General features: G+C 35.9%; 1 protein-coding gene across 1 annotated transcript in view; it reads left to right on the forward strand.

Annotated features, from left to right (window-relative positions):
• LOC140150258 (integrin beta-1-A-like) overlaps positions 1-22,434 on the forward strand; it is a 123,864-nt gene extending 101,430 nt beyond the window's left edge. The window contains exons 14-24 of the mRNA XM_072172261.1: positions 2,240-2,439; positions 3,097-3,178; positions 4,241-4,374; positions 4,964-5,054; positions 5,840-5,921; positions 6,611-6,738; positions 7,892-7,987; positions 8,664-8,802; positions 9,380-9,484; positions 14,724-14,890; positions 21,277-22,434. Of these exons, the coding sequence (XP_072028362.1) occupies positions 2,240-2,439; positions 3,097-3,178; positions 4,241-4,374; positions 4,964-5,054; positions 5,840-5,921; positions 6,611-6,738; positions 7,892-7,987; positions 8,664-8,802; positions 9,380-9,484; positions 14,724-14,890; positions 21,277-21,342 (1,290 nt within the window). The 3' untranslated portion in view covers positions 21,343-22,434. The remainder of the gene's footprint in view (positions 1-2,239; positions 2,440-3,096; positions 3,179-4,240; positions 4,375-4,963; positions 5,055-5,839; positions 5,922-6,610; positions 6,739-7,891; positions 7,988-8,663; positions 8,803-9,379; positions 9,485-14,723; positions 14,891-21,276) is intronic.
• The last annotated feature ends 800 nt before the right edge of the window (positions 22,435-23,234 follow it).

A 23,234-nucleotide genomic window follows, 5' to 3' on the forward strand; every position in this document is an offset into this window, starting at 1 on the left:
TGGTAGATTTGTACATATAGACATAGTCTACTTTACTCAAGGTGTACTATTAAAGGGGTTAGAAGCATAAAACCATTATCATTATTACATGCTTGTATAGTTGCTCTTAGATTGCGATTTAGCAAATTTGCTCGTAGAAAAGATCAATCATACATTGTACACATTGAAAATTGTAGTATAGTCATTACATAACATACAACATTTGGGCTGTTCCAGTTGAAAGCCCTACACCCCCTATGAAAGATATTGCCTTAAAGGAAGGTGACCTGATATATTTGGAAAATGGAATTCTTTAAAATTGATGTATAACATAAAATATCGTCCCTTTCAAGCATCCATGCAAAAAGAACATGTGAATGTTTCTTGTAAATGAGACTAATTGCTTATGGAGTTACTGAGATTTATACAGCGTGATTATCATGATAATATAGTCTACTGTGTTTTTATAAATGATATTCATGCAATGAATGGATATCAAATAAGAGATCCTATTTTTCTCATTAACATACTCATTACTGGAATTAGGTTTTCCAAATTGGTGTATTTCAGAAGATATCGTCACAAAACTGTCGAATTAGTCTCAAACGTGTATACCACAGACACAGTTAAGACTAATTCACCATTTTTTTGATGATTTCTTCTGAAATATTCCAATTGGAACGCCTACTTTTAATATGTTAATGAAAAAATATGATACCAAAATCTGCATTTTGATGGGGTAAAGTGGGGGGATGAGGGTGTCAATCAGGTTACCCACCTTTAACCTTCTACACAGGTGGAGTAGATTTCAAATGGAGATGCACATTCAGGTAACCACATTTGAAATTCACACTCCCTGTTTTGGAGATTAAAGTCATGTCTTCCAGAGGGGGATGTATGGATTTCAACTGGTATAGTCCATTGTGGATTATGCATACATTAAGGTTCCTATTCCCTGGCAATGGGACTTTTATATCAACATCTGCTGAGTTAGCGTCAGCTCTCATCATTCGTATATACAATATATTCAAACATTTGTAAGGTGTTAGGATTTATTAGCAGTACTTACATACTGGATCTTCAAGTTCCTGATGCCAACATGCAATCTTTTAAGATAGCTCTTTGTTAAATTTGATAGCTTTCAAAACTAACTAGTGTTATGGAATACTTGCACTATATATACGCATATTGTGAAAATGTCTTAATATTATTATAATTTGCGTAATTCAAGCTCTATCTTAAATTTGATAGCTTTCAACTAACTAGTGATATGGAGTACTTGCCATATATGTACACATATTGTGAACGTGTCTTAATATTATTATAATTTGCATATATTCTCCTATGCCAAAATACCTTGCCTTAAGCCTACCCAAACCAAATCGTAAGGCAAAGAAAGAAAAGCTAAAATATGTATCAAAATATTGACCATAACCTTTCAATAATGGTAAAAATGATTTCTAATATTCAACATAAATCAAGGTGTATACTTATGTGGCATATTCTGTCAAGGAAGAACTTACAGTCCCAGCAGCAAGACAAGGCACTTACCACCTGTCTTGTGGGGGAATAACATCATTGGTTTCATTTAGCTCTGAGGACCCATGTATCAAGTGGCGAGTGCAAGAATGCCCCCATCTGCAATAGCTGCTTGGTGTTTTATTCTTAAATTTGTACAATTATAGAATGCAGAAATTGTCAAATGTCTATATGGGAGCTATTACAGATAGGACCTTCTTGCATTAACCCCTCAGAGGATATAAACTCTACTGCAGTCCATCACAGACTACCAAGTAACCCAAGTAATATGCGAGGGTTTATTAATGCTAGTGTAACAGCCTTTTGAAAATATTAAAAATTATATCAAAAATATTAATAATAACAATCATATTTTCAATTTATACTACTTGCTAGTGGTGTTTATGAAATTAAATCCAAAATGTATAGGGGTGGCTACAACCATTAGATCTGTTGTCTTTTATTCTGTAGTTTTACTATGTGCTGTGTGGTGAATCTTCAATATTAGACACTCTTTTCTTATTTCTTGTTTGAAGTGGTTTTTTTTCAATATTCAAGCTTTAGTGATAGACTCAAATTCTTGTGTTATAAATATGAAGTGAATATCAGTATTCCTGTGTCCATAGGCTTTATGATATATGAAGGAATTGCTAATTGATCCGGCTTTACCAACTTAACCATTGTTACATCCATTATCTTCTCTTGTTACTAAATCTTCATCACTCTCATCCCAATTGCACAGAACATCACAGCGGGAGTGAAGGTTGAAGACAACGCCCCTCGTGATGCATTCACCCTCAACTACACAGCCATCTGTCTAGATGGAGTACCACAAACAGGTGTACAGGAGTGCAATGGGTTACAGTTAGGAGATGATGTCTTCTTTAATATCACCTTGACTATGAATAAGACAGTGTGTGCCAGCTCAAAGAGGAAACATACGTGAGTAGAAAATTGTTTCAGTTGTTTTCAAATTCGCAATTCTAAGCTTCTTGACCTTTATTGAAAGAAATATGTTCATTAAACTTTATGCCAGGGAACTTTATAACAACTAACATTGCTAACTAACACTTTGACATGTCCTATTGACAGTTCCTCTATACTTTGATCAGCTCGTAATCGGCGGGAATTTTAACATCGCGGATTAATATCAATATATCATATTTAGAGGATTGTCTTGTGACACCTCGCCAGAAGCATCACAAATTATTAATTCAAGTCCGGTTCCTGTCTACTCTCTTTAACATGGACATTGTAGATCTTCCAGATGAACAATATCACTCTTAACGTGGATCTACTTTTTTCGGCGTAGTGGTAAAAGCCTAACAATTCCCGCCGATTACGAGCTGATCAAAGTATAGTGTATATAAGGTGCATCATCTTGTTTATTTTGTTGCTCTGAAGATGGCACTCCCTGGAGGGCTGAAAGCTGAGCCCTCTGAAAAGGACTTTTGTAGGGAAAGATTAAATCTTACTCATGTTTACCGACCTAGAGTACCAATTAAGTTCAAATTGAACTAACATTGCTCATGTGGCAAAATCCAATATTGCTATCATCTTTGTATTAAAAATATTTTGATTGTTTGGTTTCTTGTGCAGATTCAACATAGGTCCCACAGCATTTAATGAGTTCATGGAGGTGACTGTGGAGGCTATCTGTGAATGTGATTGTGGTGAGCCGGTGAGTGAAAAAACAAGTGACACACATAGAAAGATGGATAGACATACACACATGGCACACACACACACCCTGCATATGTTTGGATTCAAACATGGACCATGTACATTGCTATGCAAATCTGAACACAGCTTTTATCACCTCGTCCTTGTATTTGTATACATTAATACATACACACGCAATGAAATATTATAGAGCAACAGTGGACTTGCATAGTACCTACCAATGGAGAGCTTAACATCAAATTAATTTTACAGTGTTTCTAGTCCAAGAAACTGACTGTGCACGGTTTGATGTGTCCTCCTTTGCAGGTGCAGAGTTCGGTATGTGTCCATGTTTGGTGGCAAACACATACAGTCAGTCTACTCTGAAGTACAAAGTACCGACACGGACGCACACATTGCGCAGACTTGGAAGGCACGCATATCTGCAGCAGAGACAAACTGTTAATGCATTGTATACGCGTGCGTTGTCACTTTGTACTTCAGAGTGAACAAACTGTATGTATCCCTGTACCCACACCCCTTCTTGTAATTGGTGTAGAACGGAGAGATAAGGTGCTTATGAAATAGGCATGAGATTTGATTAAGTTGACCTATATATAATTGTTGATTGTCTGATGGTACAGTGAGACAAAATATATTGTACATATAATAGGCTATTCTTTATCTTTATCTTCCACACAAGGAGTGTGAATTTCAAATGGGGTTAACCTAAATGGGTGACTCCATTTGAAATCTACACCCCCTAGTGTGTGGGGGATTAAGATCATGTCATTAAGATCATATGGGGTGTATAGATTAAAACTGTAATACCCCAATCTCTGATGATCACTTAACCCCCTGAGCACTACCTGCCGATCTAACATTGCCTCTGATAGGTCAATTACATGATATCTTTACTTTAATCACCAATCAGAATGGAGCTTTGCAAATATTTTTTCTGCATGGTGAAATTATTCTAACAATGGTGCTGATTGGTCCAATTGATTCTTTTTGGCCAATCAGCAAGTAGTTCTCATGGGGTTTAACTGTGTTCATCTCGAAATTTGTTTGTTTGTTACAGCAACGGGGTCCTCAAATCTGTAATGGAACTGGTGAGGAGATCTGTGGTGGATGCCAGTGTGATGATGGATGGTCTGGATCCAACTGTGATTGTGATAAATCTGATACCGGTGAAGTTGACATGGGATGTGTATGGTGAGTAAGTTAGAGCAGTGGTTACCAACCACATTTGGAGTTGCAAACTGAAAATAAGGGGTGACAAGACTAAGCCAGGAGTAAAGTGGAACATGAGATGTGATATTCATGTGGGCCAAGCATTGCCTATTTGAGTTATATTCTTTTAAAGGTATATAGTGACTGTGGTCCAATTATTTTCATGTGATGGAGGTCTATCACCAAAACAATATACAACATGCAGGCAGTGCTAGACTTGGTTCAAGACCGAGTATCGTATACCATATAAATTTGATAATAAGCATAATTATGTGCGAGTTGCTTGGACAAGGATGAATGTTTTAGGGTAATGCGATACAGATATTTGTTACACATTCATTGGTGTGTGTACACTTGTATATATGTCAATTTTAGGCTACAACCTCCCTGGACAAACACCCCAGCTGCCTGTGAAGTGACTTCACCTTTTTTACAGTGATTGAATACAAGGCGTCATGGCCCTGATAATAATAGCATGAAGGTGAAGAGGAAGATAAGTTCTATTGTTCAAAGTGCAATATTCTTTCTTGGAAGTGATGTTCTATTATTCGTTTTTAATTTCTTTCAACAGGAATGTGACAGGAGACAACCCTATAGATGACCCTATTGAATGCAATAATAGGGGTGTATGTAACTGTGGTGAATGTAATTGTAATAAAGCGGTAAGAATTGTAACCTTTCTAGCTAGTATTCACATGTCTTTCTAATAATAATATAATAAAGCAATAATCTTGATTTGCTTATATTTTGTGTGACCTGAGAGCACATCAGAAACACCAAATTGCATTCTGAAAACGAGGAATAATAATAATAATAATAATAATAACTTTATTTATACACGGTAAAACATGTTCAATACAATATTGATCTTCCACATGTCCGTGTGGATGTCCTTTGGATATCAAATAACAATAATATGAATTTTTTTGGGGAAAATGTATATCTTCAATATGAAAGGTCAAAATTTTCAAATGATGGATGGCTTTTCCTCCTAGCTATATGCACTTAAAGTACATATCATATAAATTTGCCATAAAATTTGCATCATATCGCGAATTTAAAAAAAAAAATCAAAATTACTTGATATCAGAAGGACATTCTCCATATTTAGAATTCAATTTGGTGTGTTTGATGTGCTCGCAGGTCCCACAAAAAATACTGTACAAACATTGCTATCCGGTCCCTTTAAGTAACAAAGGTAAGTATATGTAAGTATATATTTTTGGAATGGAAATGATAAAAGGAATCGACCATATCTTTGAAATTTAAAAAAAGTTTAAAAACAAGATTCTTCATGCCCAACTTTTTGGCATATTTCCATCATAGCATATATATAATGATTTGTCAACTTATAGTGATATAATCATATTGTCCATACTCTGGAGAGATTACGTGTCACAAGTACTTATTATTGTGTATCGTTGATATTTTTTGTTTTCAATTGCAGGAACCTGGCAAGAGATACTATGGCACACACTGTCAGTGTGATGATTTCTCATGTCCAAGGCATGACAAGCAAATATGTGGCGGTAGGTTCTGTGCTCTTTTAAGAATTAAAATTCTTTTGATTTGAAGGAAAATAATTGCTGCAATGTACTGGTAGTGCGGATGCTTTAGTAAACATTGCACGGTTTTAGGTTCTTTGGCATGTTACAACAGAATGGTACTAGTTCCTCACAGGTGGAGCATAACATCAGGCAGACACTTTGATTAGTTATGTTTAGTGCAATTTAAACCACATATAATATGTGACACGATCTGGTCCATGGGGGCCAAAGGCGGCAAATTTGAAATTGAGATAAAGGCAAAAATATGGAGTAAAAAACAATAAAATACGTAAGAAAATACACATCACAAAACCTCATAACTTTAGAACCAAATATGCTAGACCTTTAGTGTTTTCAGTACAGGATAGCTTAATGTTACTACAAGATAATAATTATAGTAACTCAATTTTCAAAAATGCGTCCTTTGGCCCCCATGGAGCAGATAGTGTCACATATTGTCTTGTGTCCCCCCCTCCCAGTCAGGCCTGGTCCCCCCTCCATAGGATAACTTATGTTACACTTACACCACTGTAACTGGGTTCAGATGTAAGAATTAGCCAATCAGATTGCCAAGATTATTGTATTTGTTTAAGAATGTTCATTGTTGTAGAGTCATGAGTATGGATAATTGAAAAGAAATTAACATGTATATCCCATTGTATTCTTTGTAGGTCCAAAGCGTGGTGTATGTATGTGCAATGAGAGTACAGGGATAAACTATTGTAACTGTACAGAAGACTACATAGGGGAGAGATGTGAATGTCCTAAGAGTACAGATGGATGCAGGTCTCCTGATGGGGTAAGCTCAGACTTAAACACTTCCCATAATCCATTGCAAAAGTGTTATCACCAATGGGCTATTCTATTTAAAATCCACACTCCCCCTTTGGAAAATCTTGGAAATATTTTCTACAGGGGGAGTATGAATTTCAAATGGAATGAACACATTAGGCAGTTGAATCTCATACACCTTCTGAGAAAGATTCAACCTGAATCTTCCACTGAGGGAGGGTGAATTTCAAATGGAGCTGCTAAAGTGCTCATTCTATAATTCATACTCCCCCTTCCACAGTCTTCCACAGGGGTAGTGTGGATTATTTTAAATGGAAAAGACCAATGTTTCAACTGTTGAAGAGATGTTATTTTGAAACTACCACATTACCTATTCGGTCAATATGACAACAAATGAGTTCTACAAATAAAGGATATTTGACACTATGGGCTATTCCATTTGAAATCTGTATGACCATGACCTTTATCTTCCACACAGGGAGTGTGAGTTTCTAATGGGGACTCCATTTGAAATCTACACCTTCTGTGTAGGAGATTAAGGTCATGTCTCCTATACAAGGTGTATGAATTTAAAATAGAATTGCCCTATGTATGAATCATGCAAAGATATTGGAATAGTATAACTAGATGTGGAAGTGTTAGTTTTTCATGTTAGGAAAATATTTCTGCCAAAGACCTCATGTTTGCATGGCTAAATAAGCTGTAATTGTTCTTGAAAGGGTCCGGCGACTTGTCCGCCATTTTTATTTTTTCAGACGACATAACCTTTTGAGGTCATTTAGTGGAAGTGATCATATTGCACAATCAAATACATATTAAATATTTAAAAGTTAAAATACATGAATAATAAAATTTGAACCAGGTATTGGCTCTGATGAACAGGTACAAATCACTTCTCAGGCCAAAAGAGGGGGTGGGGGTGGATTAAAAATTATCCCCACAAACCATGCAGAGTTCAAAGTGAACTTTGACTACTCCCCATTTTACACCTGGATGGAGTGGAACAAGAAATCAAATTGTCTTGCCTGAGGGGTGGGTTTGAATCCATAACTTTTGCACTCATGAGGCGAGCGTTTACTGTTATCCTTCAGAGAAAGTTCACAAGTTGTCAAGTATAGGAATAAATTAATGGTATATTTGAATGTTTGGTTTCTTTTTAGACTATATGTAACAGTGGTGCTGGTGTTTGTGAATGCGGTAAATGTGTATGCAATGATACGTCCAAATACAGGGGTTCTACATGCTTTGAATGCAAGGTAAGTTAGTTAGCTCCTTACTAAAACAAGAGTTTCAAACCTCTTAACAAGAAAATTGGGGAGACCGTATGGCAGCATGATCCATATTTGTGTATATCTGTCAAACATTATTTAGCATACACTTTTATGTTAAACTGTTCGTTAAAATGTTGTCTTAGCTCGAATCCAATTGTAGATCAAACTTGGGTTATAGCTCTCACTATGTGAACCTTGATGTAATGATTGGTGTGTTCAAGGTCACATGCTGAGATCAAATGTTATTTGAGGTTAACTTGTAAAATAGGCTGAAAATGAAAACAATATTTGTTGCAGACTTGAACTGCTTTTTTTATCTGCTCATATAATCAGGCAACCTATTTCTTCACTGGTTTTAGTTTGAAATATTCCTGTCAACATAATGAGAGTAATGTTGTGACATGTCAACAACATATCAACATAAGTTGTTGTTTTTGCAAAGCTCTATGGATTTGCAAGATGGCCAACGGTGACAAATTCTGCAACCCTGAAATAGTGCTTGAGAAAGCTGACAAGACTTGTTGCACAAGAACCTCCCTGTATCATCACAAGAAATCAACAAGAGTAAGTGTCAATGTCAGATTAATTTTACGCTATAAAAATTAGATGTGAATTTACTCAATCAACTTATTTAGGCAACTCTTGTATTCTTACATTGCAGGATTGTCCTGGTGCATGTGAAGAACATAAACCCTGTGTACAATGTAAAGCCTTTAACTCAGGGGAATATGCTGGAGAACCAGAGTGCGATGAATGCCCATATAATATCACCATTGTTGAAGAGTTATCCAGGAGAACTGGTGAGTTACAAGCTGATTCCAAAAGAACTAAACTTCTTTGAAAATTTAGACTTCAACACTACTTGTTTATTTCGCTTACCGGGAGCGCTTTAGAGGAACTTCCTCGTCATCAGCCGATGTTGTTAGCTCTGATGTTTTCTTGGAAACGGCTAGAGAACAACCTAATCAGGTGACATCACACTTGATGACGTCACCGGAGTCAGAAGTTTCCTGCCCCTGGTGCCGCTGGGTTTGATCAGGTTGTCCCACACAGGATCTAATTCCAATCCAATTCCAATCGGCTGATGATGAGGAAGTTCCTCGAAAGCGCTCCTGGTAAGCGAAATAAACAAGTAGTGTTGAAGTCTAAATTGATAATCTTCATTGTTATTACCACTACATATGAATCTGCAATTCTATAAGTAAACTCATGTTTGTGGCATTTTTGTAGAAATTCTAGATGAATGTCTAAATTAAAAAAAGAATTTTTGTATTTGCTTATTTTCTGAATAACATATTCTTTGAAACTTGCAACCTTGGAAAAACTACACAACGACCTATTTAACTATTTTATTGTTTTATTATTTATCTCTTCTAGGGTTCCAGGAGTGTATATTCAGGGATGACGATGACTGTCTATATGTGTTCACACATGAGAGGTTACCTAATGGCACTTACATAATAGAGGTTGATGATGATAAAGGTAAGATTTGGGAAATTTATGGTTGGCATGTTGCTGAAGATCCCTAAATTATACGAATCATTAAAAGCCCAGAGTTGCTGCTTGGTCATGTTACTTAAGATGTTTGTTACCCCAATTAGCACTCAGACACATGTTAGTTGCAACATACATTTTGTGTGAGCGCATATACTGCAACTTACACACTGTGCAAATGACCCATGGGTATGTTAGTTCAAGGGTTACTATTCATAACCTCATGAATATATGCGAAGCGTTTGATCCAATTAGTAGTAAATGGAAGTCAAACCCGCAGTGATGACTTCAAAACAGATAACGTGCAGTTTTCATTGTCTAACCATGTGAACACATTTGAAAGGTTGCTATGGACAAAGTGAGCATCAAATGTATTTGATGTCTCAACCAATATTTGCATGGGATTTGCAATTATTAATAATCAGCATTACATCTTTTTTCATGCCAGCCATTACATATGCAAAATATATTTTCAAAAAAACAAAAATGATTAAGGATTTGTGAGCCTTTTATCGAGTGTTATTCAAAACATGGATACACTCTGTATCATTAAATATAAAAAATTGTTATGGAAGGAAAATATTCTTGGACAGTCTTTCTTGCAACATAGTTCGAAGTAGTGTGTTCTTAGCTTTTATCCCCATGAGAACTACCTGCCGATTGGCCAAAAAGAAGTTTTCATTATCAGTTGGACCAATCAGCAATATTGTTAGAATAATTTCACCACACAAAAAAATTGGGGTGAATTATTTGCAAAGCTCTATTCTGATTGGTGATTAAAGTGAAAATATCATGTAATTGACCAATCAGAGGCAATGTTAGATCGGCAGGTAGTGCTCAGGGGGTTAAGACACACCTTACACATTTCTTGCTAAGTACTGGACTTGACTATGTAATATTTTATTTCAGTGGTAGTGCATTGCTTATCAAAAGCATTTTATCGTTTGTTTTGTAGTGTCAATTGTATTGTTTTGGCTTCTGCTTGACAAAACATTGTTTTTCATATTTGAAATTGGCTGTTATGTATCAATTCTATGGAATGAGAGAACACAGATCATGTGGTATTGTAACTTACTCTAAAGCCATGATTTCTCCATCTGTGTTACAAAATGTGAAATCCGTGTTACAAATTGGACGATTTCCGTGATTTTCTGTTTTCCACAATAAAGCACTGAAAAGTTAAAACAAACATGTTTTAAAAGTGTTTTCTGTCTTACCTTTTATTGTAGTAATGCCAGAGTCTTGCATCGAATGCCTAGAATTAATACTAGAATGTATTGTTTAATGGTTGATTACTGCTAAATGATCAATTTTCTTTGTTTTATTTTGCAAATCAACACAAAAGGTAGACATTTTTTCACAGTTTTTCACTATACTGTGGCATTTTCAAATTTCCGTGAGCAAACCCGGAATTCCGTGAATTTTTCTGTTTTTCCGTATCACAGAGAAATCATGGCTTTAACTTACTCTCATGCTTCCATCTCTGACAGTGTCATTGAATACAAATTGTCATCGCTTAACTGATTATGCCACTTTTTCCAAAAAAACTTCAAATTCTTATCTTTCTTTTTGCAGAAGCCATGACTTTTAAGGCATCGGATAGCAACATTTGCACAGTATTTTTTGTGGGACATGAGAGCACATCAGACACAATTTCATGGCAAACTATTAAAACTTTTGTAGTTGGTATCTGAAAGACATTCCTTGTATTCAAAATGCAATTTGGTATGTCTGATGCGCTCTGGTCCCACAAAAATACTGTGCAAACGTTGCTCTCCGATCCCTTAAGATTGTATCATACTAGCAGTTACATTGTGCTATTCCAGTTAAAATCCATACACCCCTATGGAAGATGTGACCTTAATCTAACTGAATGGGTGACTCCATTTGAAATCTACACCCCCTGTTTGGGAAGTCAAGGTCATGTCTGAAAGGTACTATGGAAGCTCAACAAAATGGTGTCAGTTGTTTGCTAGAAATATAAATCCCAAACTTGATTTCAAATACTAACAAATATTTGGTTACTTGCAATTGTTATGTTGATTGATCACTGGCATTGGATATGCAGCTATGCTGAACACGTTGTGAGCAATCTCTGAGCAACTAGTAACTGTTTAGTATGATACAACACTTACATTGATTCACAGTTTCACTGCTGATTACTGTAAAATGTCTTTCTTGGGTTATATGTTTTCTTTTCCTCAGATGATATGTAATACTGTTCACCATAAATTAAAACTGATTTTTATAGATTCCAACACCAGTTATGGATAGTAAAGGCTACCAAAATGCATGAAGTGCACAACCTCGTACATGCAGTTGGTTATATCAGCAGACAAATGAAAAACTACAATAAATGTATAAAATTTAAAAAATATTAATCTGAAACACTGTTTTCTTTATACTTGTATGCTTAATTGCAACATCAAGTCGTGACATTTTAAGTGATTTTTCTTTAATTTGCGAACACTTATTGAATTGACTACATGGAAAAAAAGTGATTTCATAAAAATAAGAAAAAAATAACAAATATCGCTATTGAAACAAAGCATTTTTAGATATGATTTTGCATTCTTTAAAATAGATAATCTCTTAATTCAGTCTGATTCTTTGGTGAACAGTATTGCTTATCACAATGACGAGTGCATTTATGGTATAATATTAACTTAAGCCAAGGGAGATTATTACGCCGCTGCTACCCAGAGTTGTTCACAGTTTCCAAAAACGGGAAATTGCAGACGACAAGTCCCCTCAGATAGTGTTTAGTTTCATTTGAGTAGCTAACCACACTATAAAAGAACAAGCATTGTTGGTGAAGTCATTTGCTGTTGATTTATTTCTTCCCGTGTTGCTTGAAGGTTTGGTCAAGCATGTTGAACTAAGGGCAGTCCATTCTTATCAATTTGCTACTGTATTAATCCAGGTATTGTCCCAGCCCATTTAAAAAAATTCAAATATGGTTAGAATTTTAGGTGTATGATGATACCCAGGGGAGATTCTCCAAGCATACACAGAGAAATGATATGAATTAAAACCTTGTGTATGTATTTTCAAAACTGTCATTCTCTATTGAAAATGATGACAAAAATAATTTTTTTTCTGGTACGATTCAACAAGTTGTATTATTTTATGTAACCATCAATATATTGCATCTTCAGTCAATTAAGATCTGCATTTGTGCAAGATTGTCACCAATTTGCAGGATATATGTCACAAATTGGGGATGGGAATTCAGGCGACAAATAAAAAGAACCCTGTTTTACAGCAGACGGACAGACTTTTCATGTGGGTTCGGTTGGTCAGGATTTGTTTGCAAATGTTTATAACTTTTTTTCAAAAACTTTCCAGTTAAAATCAATCAATTTTGGCCAAAAACGTCTGATTTTAAATATTTTTATCATAATATTTTTTAAGCTCCAAAACTCCAAATCTGGGTCGATCGGGCCAGTAATACATGGTTGGGGTTTTTTTTCGATGCCATATGCAGATTTATTTTCCAAACATAGTTGGAAGATTATATAATCAGGCATGGGAATATACCTGGACAATACAATTATAAGAATATATAACCCTCATTTCACACAAAAATGGTGGTTGAAACTCAGCATCAGGTTTCACTTGCTTAAATGTTAAAGTAAACCACCAAACGATTTGGGCGAATTGTGAGGAACAGTAGAATGCACACAAAAACTTTGTACTGGCCATGTACATGTTTCCCAGTCAAACCATCAGTTATTTTAGGTAATTGTATTAATAAAAGAAATGGACAAGTCCTATTTCATAACTGGTTGATGTGAAAAGGAAAGGTCTGATTTAAGCTTGAATGCTTACTGTTGCAATTAACATCACAAAGTAATGTTGATTAAAAAGTAATAAGCATGGATTTTCAAAAAACTGTGTGTAACAATGAATACTAATTGGCATGAAATGGGGTGTTTTAACAATGTTGTGGGTGGTCTTTAACCCTGGAATTATGGACATTTTTGGACCTCATAACTGCTAAAGTATATAAAAGTATACATATTTAGAATGGCAAAGACTTGATGAATTCATCAGTGATTTCAAATTTGGGCAAAATGCTCATTTTTGGAGAAAATCACCCCAAAAATGAGCTTTTCAGCTTGTACAGGTCACACTGATTACATGATTCATTGCATGGTTTTATTTTATTGAGTTCACTTTGTTATTGAAATGTCCAGTTATCCACTGTGTGATACAGTAAACTGAGAAATCTCAACCCTGTAATATTTGGAAAAAACAGATTTAGTTTTTAATGCTTCACATTTATTCCACTGTAAAAATATTCACACTATTTGGCTGCCAAAATAAACAACAGCATCATATAATTACCCCCAACAGCTCCCCATTTTACCACACCTGGGTGGAGAGAGACAAGTGAGATGAAGTGTCTTGCCAAAGGACACAACACATTGGCACTAACAGGGGTCATAACCCAAAGTGTTAGGTCGCAGTACTTTCAAGCATGAGCAAAACTTTGCTTTCATGTGCATAAGGTTAAGTTTGAATGTTCACATTTTAACCAAATTAGTGGAGCATTCGTGGCGGACTTGAATCACAAAGAGGTGAAACATTGGCTCTTGGTGAAATTGCATTGTTTTGTAAATTGTATATCACCTGTTTTCATGCACATGGAATCAGTTCAATCAGTACTACTACCTTTCATACAGTGTCTCTAATTGGTTTATACATGATATGATAATCTGAGCAACCAATCAATATAGGGCTTTTAGATCTCTTAGCAATTTTAAGCTTAGGCACTGCAGCCAAATTCATTTGATCTTGGGATCGACCATCGATGCTGCTTCGGTGCTTTTTATTAATGAACTATCAACTAAGTAATCAAAATTAATGGTAGAATACCATTGGTCAATACATTACATACAAAGATCCTATCACAATTAACAGCAGTCAATTATTTGATATTTGATTTCATTATAACGATCAACAGGGCATTGACAGTCGATCAAAAGATCAAACAAATTCAGCTGCATTGCCTTAATCTCCTTCAGCACTATTCTTACGATATCTCTGATTGGCTCAATACATGATATATCCCTCGTTGTAACCAATAAAAATAGTTAATATAGAGCTTATGCATTATTAGTAATAATATTATTAATAATAATACAAGTGTGTTGAATGCCTAATTGCCTGTGTGTGATTTGATATATGTGCATTTTTCTTGTTTGATTTTGCATGCATTCAGTGTGTCCGGATAAATCAGCTATATTATGGATGATAATAGGCATAATAGTAGGCATCCTGCTTGTTGGTCTTGTATTGCTCCTGATATGGCGTCTACTTACCTACATCCACGATAGAAGGGAATTCAACAATTTTGAGAAAGAAAGGGAAAACGCAAGATGGGAAGCTGTAAGTCATACACACACTAATCTAACAACTATGCTTGTTTCTTTGTTGTTATTTCTTTCTCTCATCCCATCATATTGCCCATCACTACTTTCCTAACCTTCTGCTCGCTCGCCCGGACCTAGTCTGCCCAGGAGCGCCCGAGTTATTGTGGGTAATCTTTGGCATTGTCGTAGGTATATGTATCGTTGGCATAGGGTTGTCCTGCACTTGGCGATTCCTCGCATTCGTCCATGATCGACGTGAGTTTCAGCTCTTTGAAAGAGAGCGTGTGAACGCATACGTTGGGAAGCCGTAAGTCTGTGTTCATCAATCGTGTTTTTTTTATTTTTCATACCCATGTTTTTTTTTTCATTGTATCTGTTCTTCTCTTTTCTTCTTCTTTGTCTTTCCCTTTCTCTTATTTCCTTATTTTCTGCGACACCACTAGTATGCCCCGGTGCTGGTTCTTTACTGTGGATTATTCTAGGTATAATTATAGGCATACTTCTTGTGGGTCTAGCTCTGCTGCTTATTTGGCGACTACTCGCGTACATCCACGACAAGAGGGAGTTTGCCAATTTTGAACAAGAGCGTGCTAACGCTATGTGGGAGGCCGTAAGTCTTGAAAATAATACTACATCCGATGTATATATATACTTATATTTTTTTACCTTTTATTGCTTGATGAACTAAAAAAAAACAAAGTTGCGGATGATGAATAATTAACTTGGTGAACGATTACCTTGAAGGTTTGATGATAATTTTATATCAGTAACAACTTACAAGGACATATTCTCTTGCAAATTCCTGTACAACATAAATCCAAATAGCAAATTGATACCAAGGTGAAAATCACATTCTCTGATATGTGTGTTCGTCTGCTACATTAAACATGATGGTTCTTCAGCCAGTTAAGGCTACGATTCTGTTCGGACAGAATTTTATCTAGAGCGAAAACGGGGTACTCTCCCATATGCTGAAAAATGTGACCCAGGCTTGACACTTTTTTAAATTACGGACAAGCTAAACACCACTCTCCTGAAGATATTAAGGAGAATTGTAAGGGGAGTGATTGAAAATGTGTTTTAAAATTTGGCAAGGGAGCTACATATCACTCTTTGAAGAGCTGCTAGGGAATTTAGGAGTGTATTTTAAAGAGTATTATCAAGGATAGCATAGTATGATGGATCAGAATATCCAGAGCTGCACTCATTCTCTCGGTACACTCTAATGGTTCCACAGATTTATCAAGGGGAGGCACACATCAATTTAATGTCCCATCTATGTTTGGAGCTATTTGTCATCTTTGTGTCTTCCTACCCCTGTGAAAAAGTTCAAAACTATTACCCAGTTGTGCTGTTTATAAGTAAAAGTAATGCTTCAGAAAACCCTAGTTTTTTTTGCTTTAAGCACCAACATGCACAGCTCCTAACCACACAAAAGGTCTTTGCACCAAATGTGTGTGTTTGTCAACACTCTGCACGGGCAGCTCTTTTGTTTGTTGTGGAAAAAATGTTCAAATACCTGTGATGAAGTTAGAGTAGCTCACGTAGCCACTGAACCTTTGAATTTACACGTTAAGCTGATATAGATGGAATGTAGCAAATTGAACATGATATAAAATTGCAAAAAAGGAGAATGTTATAGTGGAAACTCGTTACTCTGTTAACACAAAATATCTGATAACACAAAATGTTTTTCAGTTCCAAGCATATATTTTATACATTGTTAAGACCTGATACTCGCCACGTTAACGAGGTTCCACTATATATGCATCTTGTGTGTATTTGTTGTTTGGAGGTGTTGAACTTGTAGGAGAATACATAACAAAACTGTGTGCCTCTAACAACTGAGATCCAGTCCAGATCTTGCTCTTTAGGACTTACGTTTCATTTTGAAATAATAGTTTATTTAAAAAAAACTGCCTTACGCAGTAAGATTATGTTTCAATATTCTTTAATTTTGGTTTGTACATTTTGAGATTCTCAAGGCCAGGTTAATTTTAGGGAGTGTGTGTTTGGTGTGTGTGGGGGTGCGTCGGTGTTTGCCTGCAAACAAGGACACACACACACACAAGATTTTTTCACTGGATCTCAGTTCTTAATTTGTTTATCATATTCTCACACATAAAACATTTAAAATTAAATACAATCATTATTTTACTGTGATAATTTTGATAATTGATATGTTGATTTTATTCCCATTCCATAGCATATCCGTTGTTTCACCTTTGTATGTCTGTATTACCCACAATCCTTTGCCTCTTGTTGTCTTGTGTCTGTACGTCAATATGGCATGAAGGAGATTTACACAGTCAATCAATCAATCAATCAATCAATCAATCAATCAATCAATCAATCAATTTTATTGAGTCCAATGAGTAGAGCCTGTTTTTCTTAGTCACAAGCTATCCACAGAATCTTTTTACTTATTCATGGAAGATGAACTGGGAAAGACCATGAATGACCATACACCTGCAAATGAGGACCTTTTTCCTATTTAACTGAGGACCTAAAGCACAAAGCTAGGCTCCAAACTGTGGACCCCATGACTTTTTTTACTATTCAACCGTAACCGGACTTGACACCGGCAAACGAAACATGGTCTTATATGCATTTTTACTTTGTTTGTAATACACTGGTAGGTAACAGTGGACGTCCTTGGTTGCAGGACATCCACTGTTACGCTGCTATTTTTGGTTGTATATCCTCATTTGCAGGTCCTTAGAATGTACAAACCCACACACACCACCTACACACACTCACAAACAAAAACAGGTCTTGCTCATCAGACTAGCCGTACCTTTTCTATCTGGGTGAACTGACTGTAATATACTTTTGAAAATCAGTATTGCAATATAACACATGATGTCGCTTTAATATTAACCCCTCGAAAAAAAGAAAAATGACTGATTCTCGTTAAGAAGAAAAAAACCATTCAGGTCCAGTTTAGGAAAAGTTTGTTTACATGTTGAAGTCTCTATGTTGTTTGACGTACAGGGATGCTTCAGATTCTGTTCATATCTTGCTAGTTCTCCTTGCTGTATTTGACTTCCTGCCCATAAAAGCAGAGATGAGAGAGACAAATTAAATCTCTACAATTGAAAGATCACACTTCGCTCTGACTAAAGCCATCATTGTTTCATGAATAGACCAATTTTTGAAAACATCGGTATACATCGGTCCATTGTTTTTGTGTGTTCAACACATGTTTGCAGCCTTTCTTGGAACCCAACCCCAATCTTAAACGTTAGTGAGGCCACTCGCTATATCATGTCAAAACTGTGTCACATGGTGATAAGGTCACAACCTACTAGCTTGGAATTCACCTTTTCGGTAAATCCCATAAACCTTTGCGAGTACACCTGAGAATTCGTCATTTGACGTCACGCCGACTTGCAATGCGCAGTAACGATGTTCGATAAACGATGTGCGCGTCGGCGCGAGATCTGCGTGGCGTCAAATGACGAGGTCTCGGTATTCAAAAGGCTTATGGGATTTACCGAAAAGGTGAATTGACCTTTCAGCATATCCCAGAATCCTTTGCAATTGATATGTACTTTGTCCCTGTTCACATTGAACTGAACAGTTGCCAACAGAAATGATGAGTTATTTAGAGTTATAATCATAAAGGCTTTTGGGATGTACTCATTGTACTGATGTAGAAAAATGAATTCATGTGTTGGAGGAAGTAAAGATACAACATGCTTGTGATACAACATGCAACTACCAGACATTTGATTTGTAAATATGTCATGATTCTGAAGCATCCCCTTATATGTTTACATATTAATGGATTTATTTATCTATTCCGATTTTGATTTCTTAATAATGTATGATGAAACAAATGATATTAACAAAAGATGGAAGCTGTTTGTTTATTTAATATTTTTGGCTGCTGAGCATGATATGATCTCTATTTATTTATGCTGCAGAGACAAAATTATTAACCAAAAACATACAATTCAGGCATGAATTTTTGTAAACTCTTCGCAAGATTTATATTGCTCAAATTGAGTTGCTTTGATTGTGCATTGTGAACAAATTATGTTTGAAATGGAATTGATTTCTAAGTAAAATAACTGTAAACAAATATTATTAAAAATGTACATTTTTGGAGAGATATTGTTATGAGTTTAACAGACTGTAGAGTCTCTTTGTTCTGATCATGTTATGCATGAATTCTGTGGAATTAGCAAACAGGGGATCAACGCTTTAGATTCAGACAGTGATGCCAACGCCGCACCTTAGGCGCATAATTGGGCTACTTGGCGATCACTTGCCGTTACTCAAAAAAGCATGCCGCTACTTGCCTCAAATTGGGCTACTTTTGCCAGTCTCAGGCCGCGGCAGAAATTTTATGTATTTTCCTTTCAATTTAGCCGATTTATAAAGGTTTTGAGTCTCTGAAGCTCCAAATTGCAATTACAATGGGTTTTGTGACTATTTATTGATCGGTCAGTAACATCCCAGTAAGTACCGGAAGTTTTAAAATCAAGTACTTTTCCGCCCAATTGGGTGTTTTGTGTTCTAAATTTGGGTAAATCCGCCCAAATATCCAGTATCGGGCGCTTTTTTGGAAGCTTAAAATATTGGGCTACTTGAGAATCCTTTACCGCGGCTCAGCGAGTCAATGTGCCGCACCTTGACGCTGAAAAATTTTGGCAACACTGGATCCAGAGGGCAGCATATCAATATTTAACGGTGATCAACATGATAAGTTAGTGAAAGAGGGCAGCATACAGGGTTACTGTACAGTCTATATATCTACCTCCAGTCACCGGCACTAGCTATGAAGTTCAGTGTGTGCTGCGTTGGCTTAGCATGGTGGTCTTGCGTGTACATATACGGCACATTGATTGCGCACATAAAAGTATGTACACTCATCAAGTAACGCTAAGCTAACGCAGAACACGCTGAACTTTAAAGCATGTGCTTGTGACTGGAGGTAGATATGTAGACTATAGTTAAGGACCACACCACTAAAATGACCCGGCCCCCCAACTCAACACAAAAGTTGACAACCATGAGAGTTACCAAATTGCTCGGAAAAGGGGTAAATTTTTAACCAATAGCAAGGACCGCGAAATTGGCAAAATAGGGGGTATTTAATTTGCACTGTCCGTGAAATTTGACAGTGAAATGAGCAAAATAGGGGTATTTAATTTGCACTCTCCGAAATTTGGATAAAAGGGGTACTTGAGAAAATCCAGAACTTTTATGTTAATATTTAGTGTAATTGATAAGGGGTGTTTGAAATTCTAATTCTTGAAAAGGGGTGTTTGAAATTCTAGTCATTGAAAACTACAAAAAAGGAGTTGTTTTTGGCCAAATTTTGTCCTCGATTTTGCATGAAAAAGGGGGGTAAATTTGATGAAAAATCATTGCAAAGGAGGCCTTTCAAAGATTTGGTAACTCTCATGGTTGTCAACTTTTGTTTTGAGTTGGGGGGCCGGGTAAAATGACTGCTATTCAAATTCAATTTTCTCAGCTATAACGTTGCATCAAATGTACAATACATTGTCTTTAAAGACCAGACTCCAGATACTCATAACTGGTAGTCATAAAAGATGAAAGAATGTGTATAACAAAGGCTAAAATATTTTAGATACAACCCGTTGAATAGGATGGATGTTTTGTTTTGTAAGAGCCTTGCCCTGACATTACTATATTATTGAGCAAATTTGTATCTCTAAAAAGTTTCAAATTTCCCCAAAAACATAACATGAAGAAAGTAATTTTTAACTCAAATAGTCCTTTAATAGGTCCTTATTCATGATATGATAACAAATTTGCACTTAAACACACATTTCATAGAATGCTATTTTTCTCAATTTGAACAAGGCTACTGCCACCAATTTCAACAGGCTCGATTGCTGTCACAGCATCTGCTAGGTTATTTTCTTCAGGGGTTTGGATTCTTAATGGTGCAGCGCTGGGTGGTCAATCCCTGATCACTTATTCAAAAGAATTCATGCTAACGTATATTTAACAAAGAGACAAATCCAGATTCGACAGTCTGTCAAACTCAAAACGATATAATACAATAACTTAAAGCACACACTTGTGAAGTTATAAATGTGCTCATAGCTACAGCACTTCGAGAACTACATGTCAATTTGGCTGCTATGCTTTTGTCATTATGTTTTGAAATGTTTCCCCTTTTCCTTTTATAATTTTGATTTTTTACAAACACATAAATAAGCTGCTTATGTTGGAGCTGCCAGTCGGAATGCAAACACTGCCACAATTGCCAATAGCACCACCACAATAGCACCACATTAGTTTATTGTGCTTGTAAGCAACTGCTAAGAGCACCCCCCCCCCCTCAGTTGTGTATTTATCAACTGCCATTTGAAATATTGGTCCACAATGTAATGCTTACACATCACTTTCTATTTGTCACAGGGCGAGAATCCTATCTACAAGCCGTCAACTTCTGTCTTCAAAAACCCAACTTATGGAAAAAATTAAAAGGCGAAAGGTCATACATCACTGAAGAATCTCATTAACTCTTTTTAAAAGAGTCTCACGAAGGTGCAGAATATTTATGTTAGAATGTATGTGTACCTACCTATTTTGTTGCTGTGTAAAAGTCTATGTAGCCCACTCATTGCACAAGGTGAGGATTCCTACCTCATATTCCAACAATTTGTGTTAAATCAAGTGTTTACCTAAAAAAGGGGATGATTGCCTTGCATCAAACAACTGAAGACATGGTGTTGCTGTTGACCACTACCACATTATTGTTTGCCATGGTGATAATTATTTAAACACTGCCATCAATGTATTTATTTGCCAAGGTAACAACGAAACCAAACAAAAATAGGTGAAACAGTACAAAATGGAGAACTACTTAACTTTTATACTGTGTAACATTTATTGTTACATGAATTCTGTGGTGCTTTTTACTTGCTAACTATATCTATGTTTTGAGTGCTTGAAGACGACTTACCGTGTACAAGCGTCTTTAGTTCAGCGCTACCATAGAAAACTGTCAAGAAAATACTTAACTTCATAAAAGACAACAGTGACACTTTCTCGGAGAATGCGATTTGATGGCATTATATTTTAGTGCAATATTGTGCATCCCTATTGTCCAACTGTTATGAGTGATATTATTATATGTCAAAATGTGGGGAGGTTGCACAGGAACTTGCCGTCCAGGATCATAGAGCAACCGACCATATATCACGAGAACAGCTATCCAGTATGAAAAGGGCTATTCCATTTAAAATCCACACTACCCCTGTGGAAGATTTTGGAAATATCTTCCACAGAGGGAGTATGAATTTCATATGGAATGAGCACATTAGGCATCTCCATTTGAATTTCATACACCCTCTGAGGATGATTCAACCTGAATCTTCCTCTGAGGGAGAGTGAGTTTCAAATGGAGCTGCCAATGTGTTAATTCCATTTGAAATTCATAATCCCTCTGTGGAAGATATTTTCAAAATATTCCACCGGGGGGGTGTTGATTTCAAATGGAATAGCCCAATTATGACATGAGTGACTAACTGTGATTTTCCTGCCCCATAATAATGCTTGTTTTTTTGAGGGTTTATTTATTTATTTATTTTTTTGAAGGCATGCTTATTTTTAGTGTGCTGTAAATCTTTGTCCTGCACCCCCTGTTTTTTTATGTGTAAATCAGTGCAGCAATTAAACTTGAAGCACGCCCTCTTGGTAGTGGTCAGACTCAGCACTGTATTCTCAACGCCTTGTACTGTGGTGGAGTTCATCAACACAATGTGACGCGATCAAGCAAAATCAGTCGGAACTTGGATATATTGATTTTGAGATACAGCCAAACAAAGGAAATATTTCCTGTTGTTTTGGAAACTCTTTAATTGCTCATATCTTTTAAACTGGTTGTTCAATTTAAATGGGGTTTTCTGCTAAGTCCAGCTTTGTAAATGCTTTTTACTATCCTATAAGAAACTTTTTAATTTAATATTTCCGAGTTCAGACCGATTTTGCTTGATCACATCACATAATATGATAACAGTACTGAACTTTGACCTGTTATCAAGGCACATGAGTAAGCAAAATAAATTATTTGTACTTTTTGAACACGATATTTTTTTGAACTTTTTTTTTAATATTAAGATAAAAATTGTAGAATTTAATTTGTTAAGCAACTTTTCAAGGCAGTGACATCCAAACAAGTATTTTATTGTTGTTGTTTGATGCCATGCCTATGTATACAGCTTAGTGAGCTATTGTTATTTTTTTAGGATGATATGTATATAGATCAAAACAAAAAATGATATCCATATACAAACAAATGAATTAGCAATCTTTAAATTGCAAGTGGTAATGATTTATGTAATACATTTTTGTCTTGTTTTTTATTGCTTCAC

Source organism: Amphiura filiformis, chromosome 4 (genome assembly GCF_039555335.1).
Source record: "Amphiura filiformis chromosome 4, Afil_fr2py, whole genome shotgun sequence".
Lineage (NCBI taxonomy): Eukaryota > Metazoa > Echinodermata > Ophiuroidea > Amphilepidida > Amphiuridae > Amphiura > Amphiura filiformis.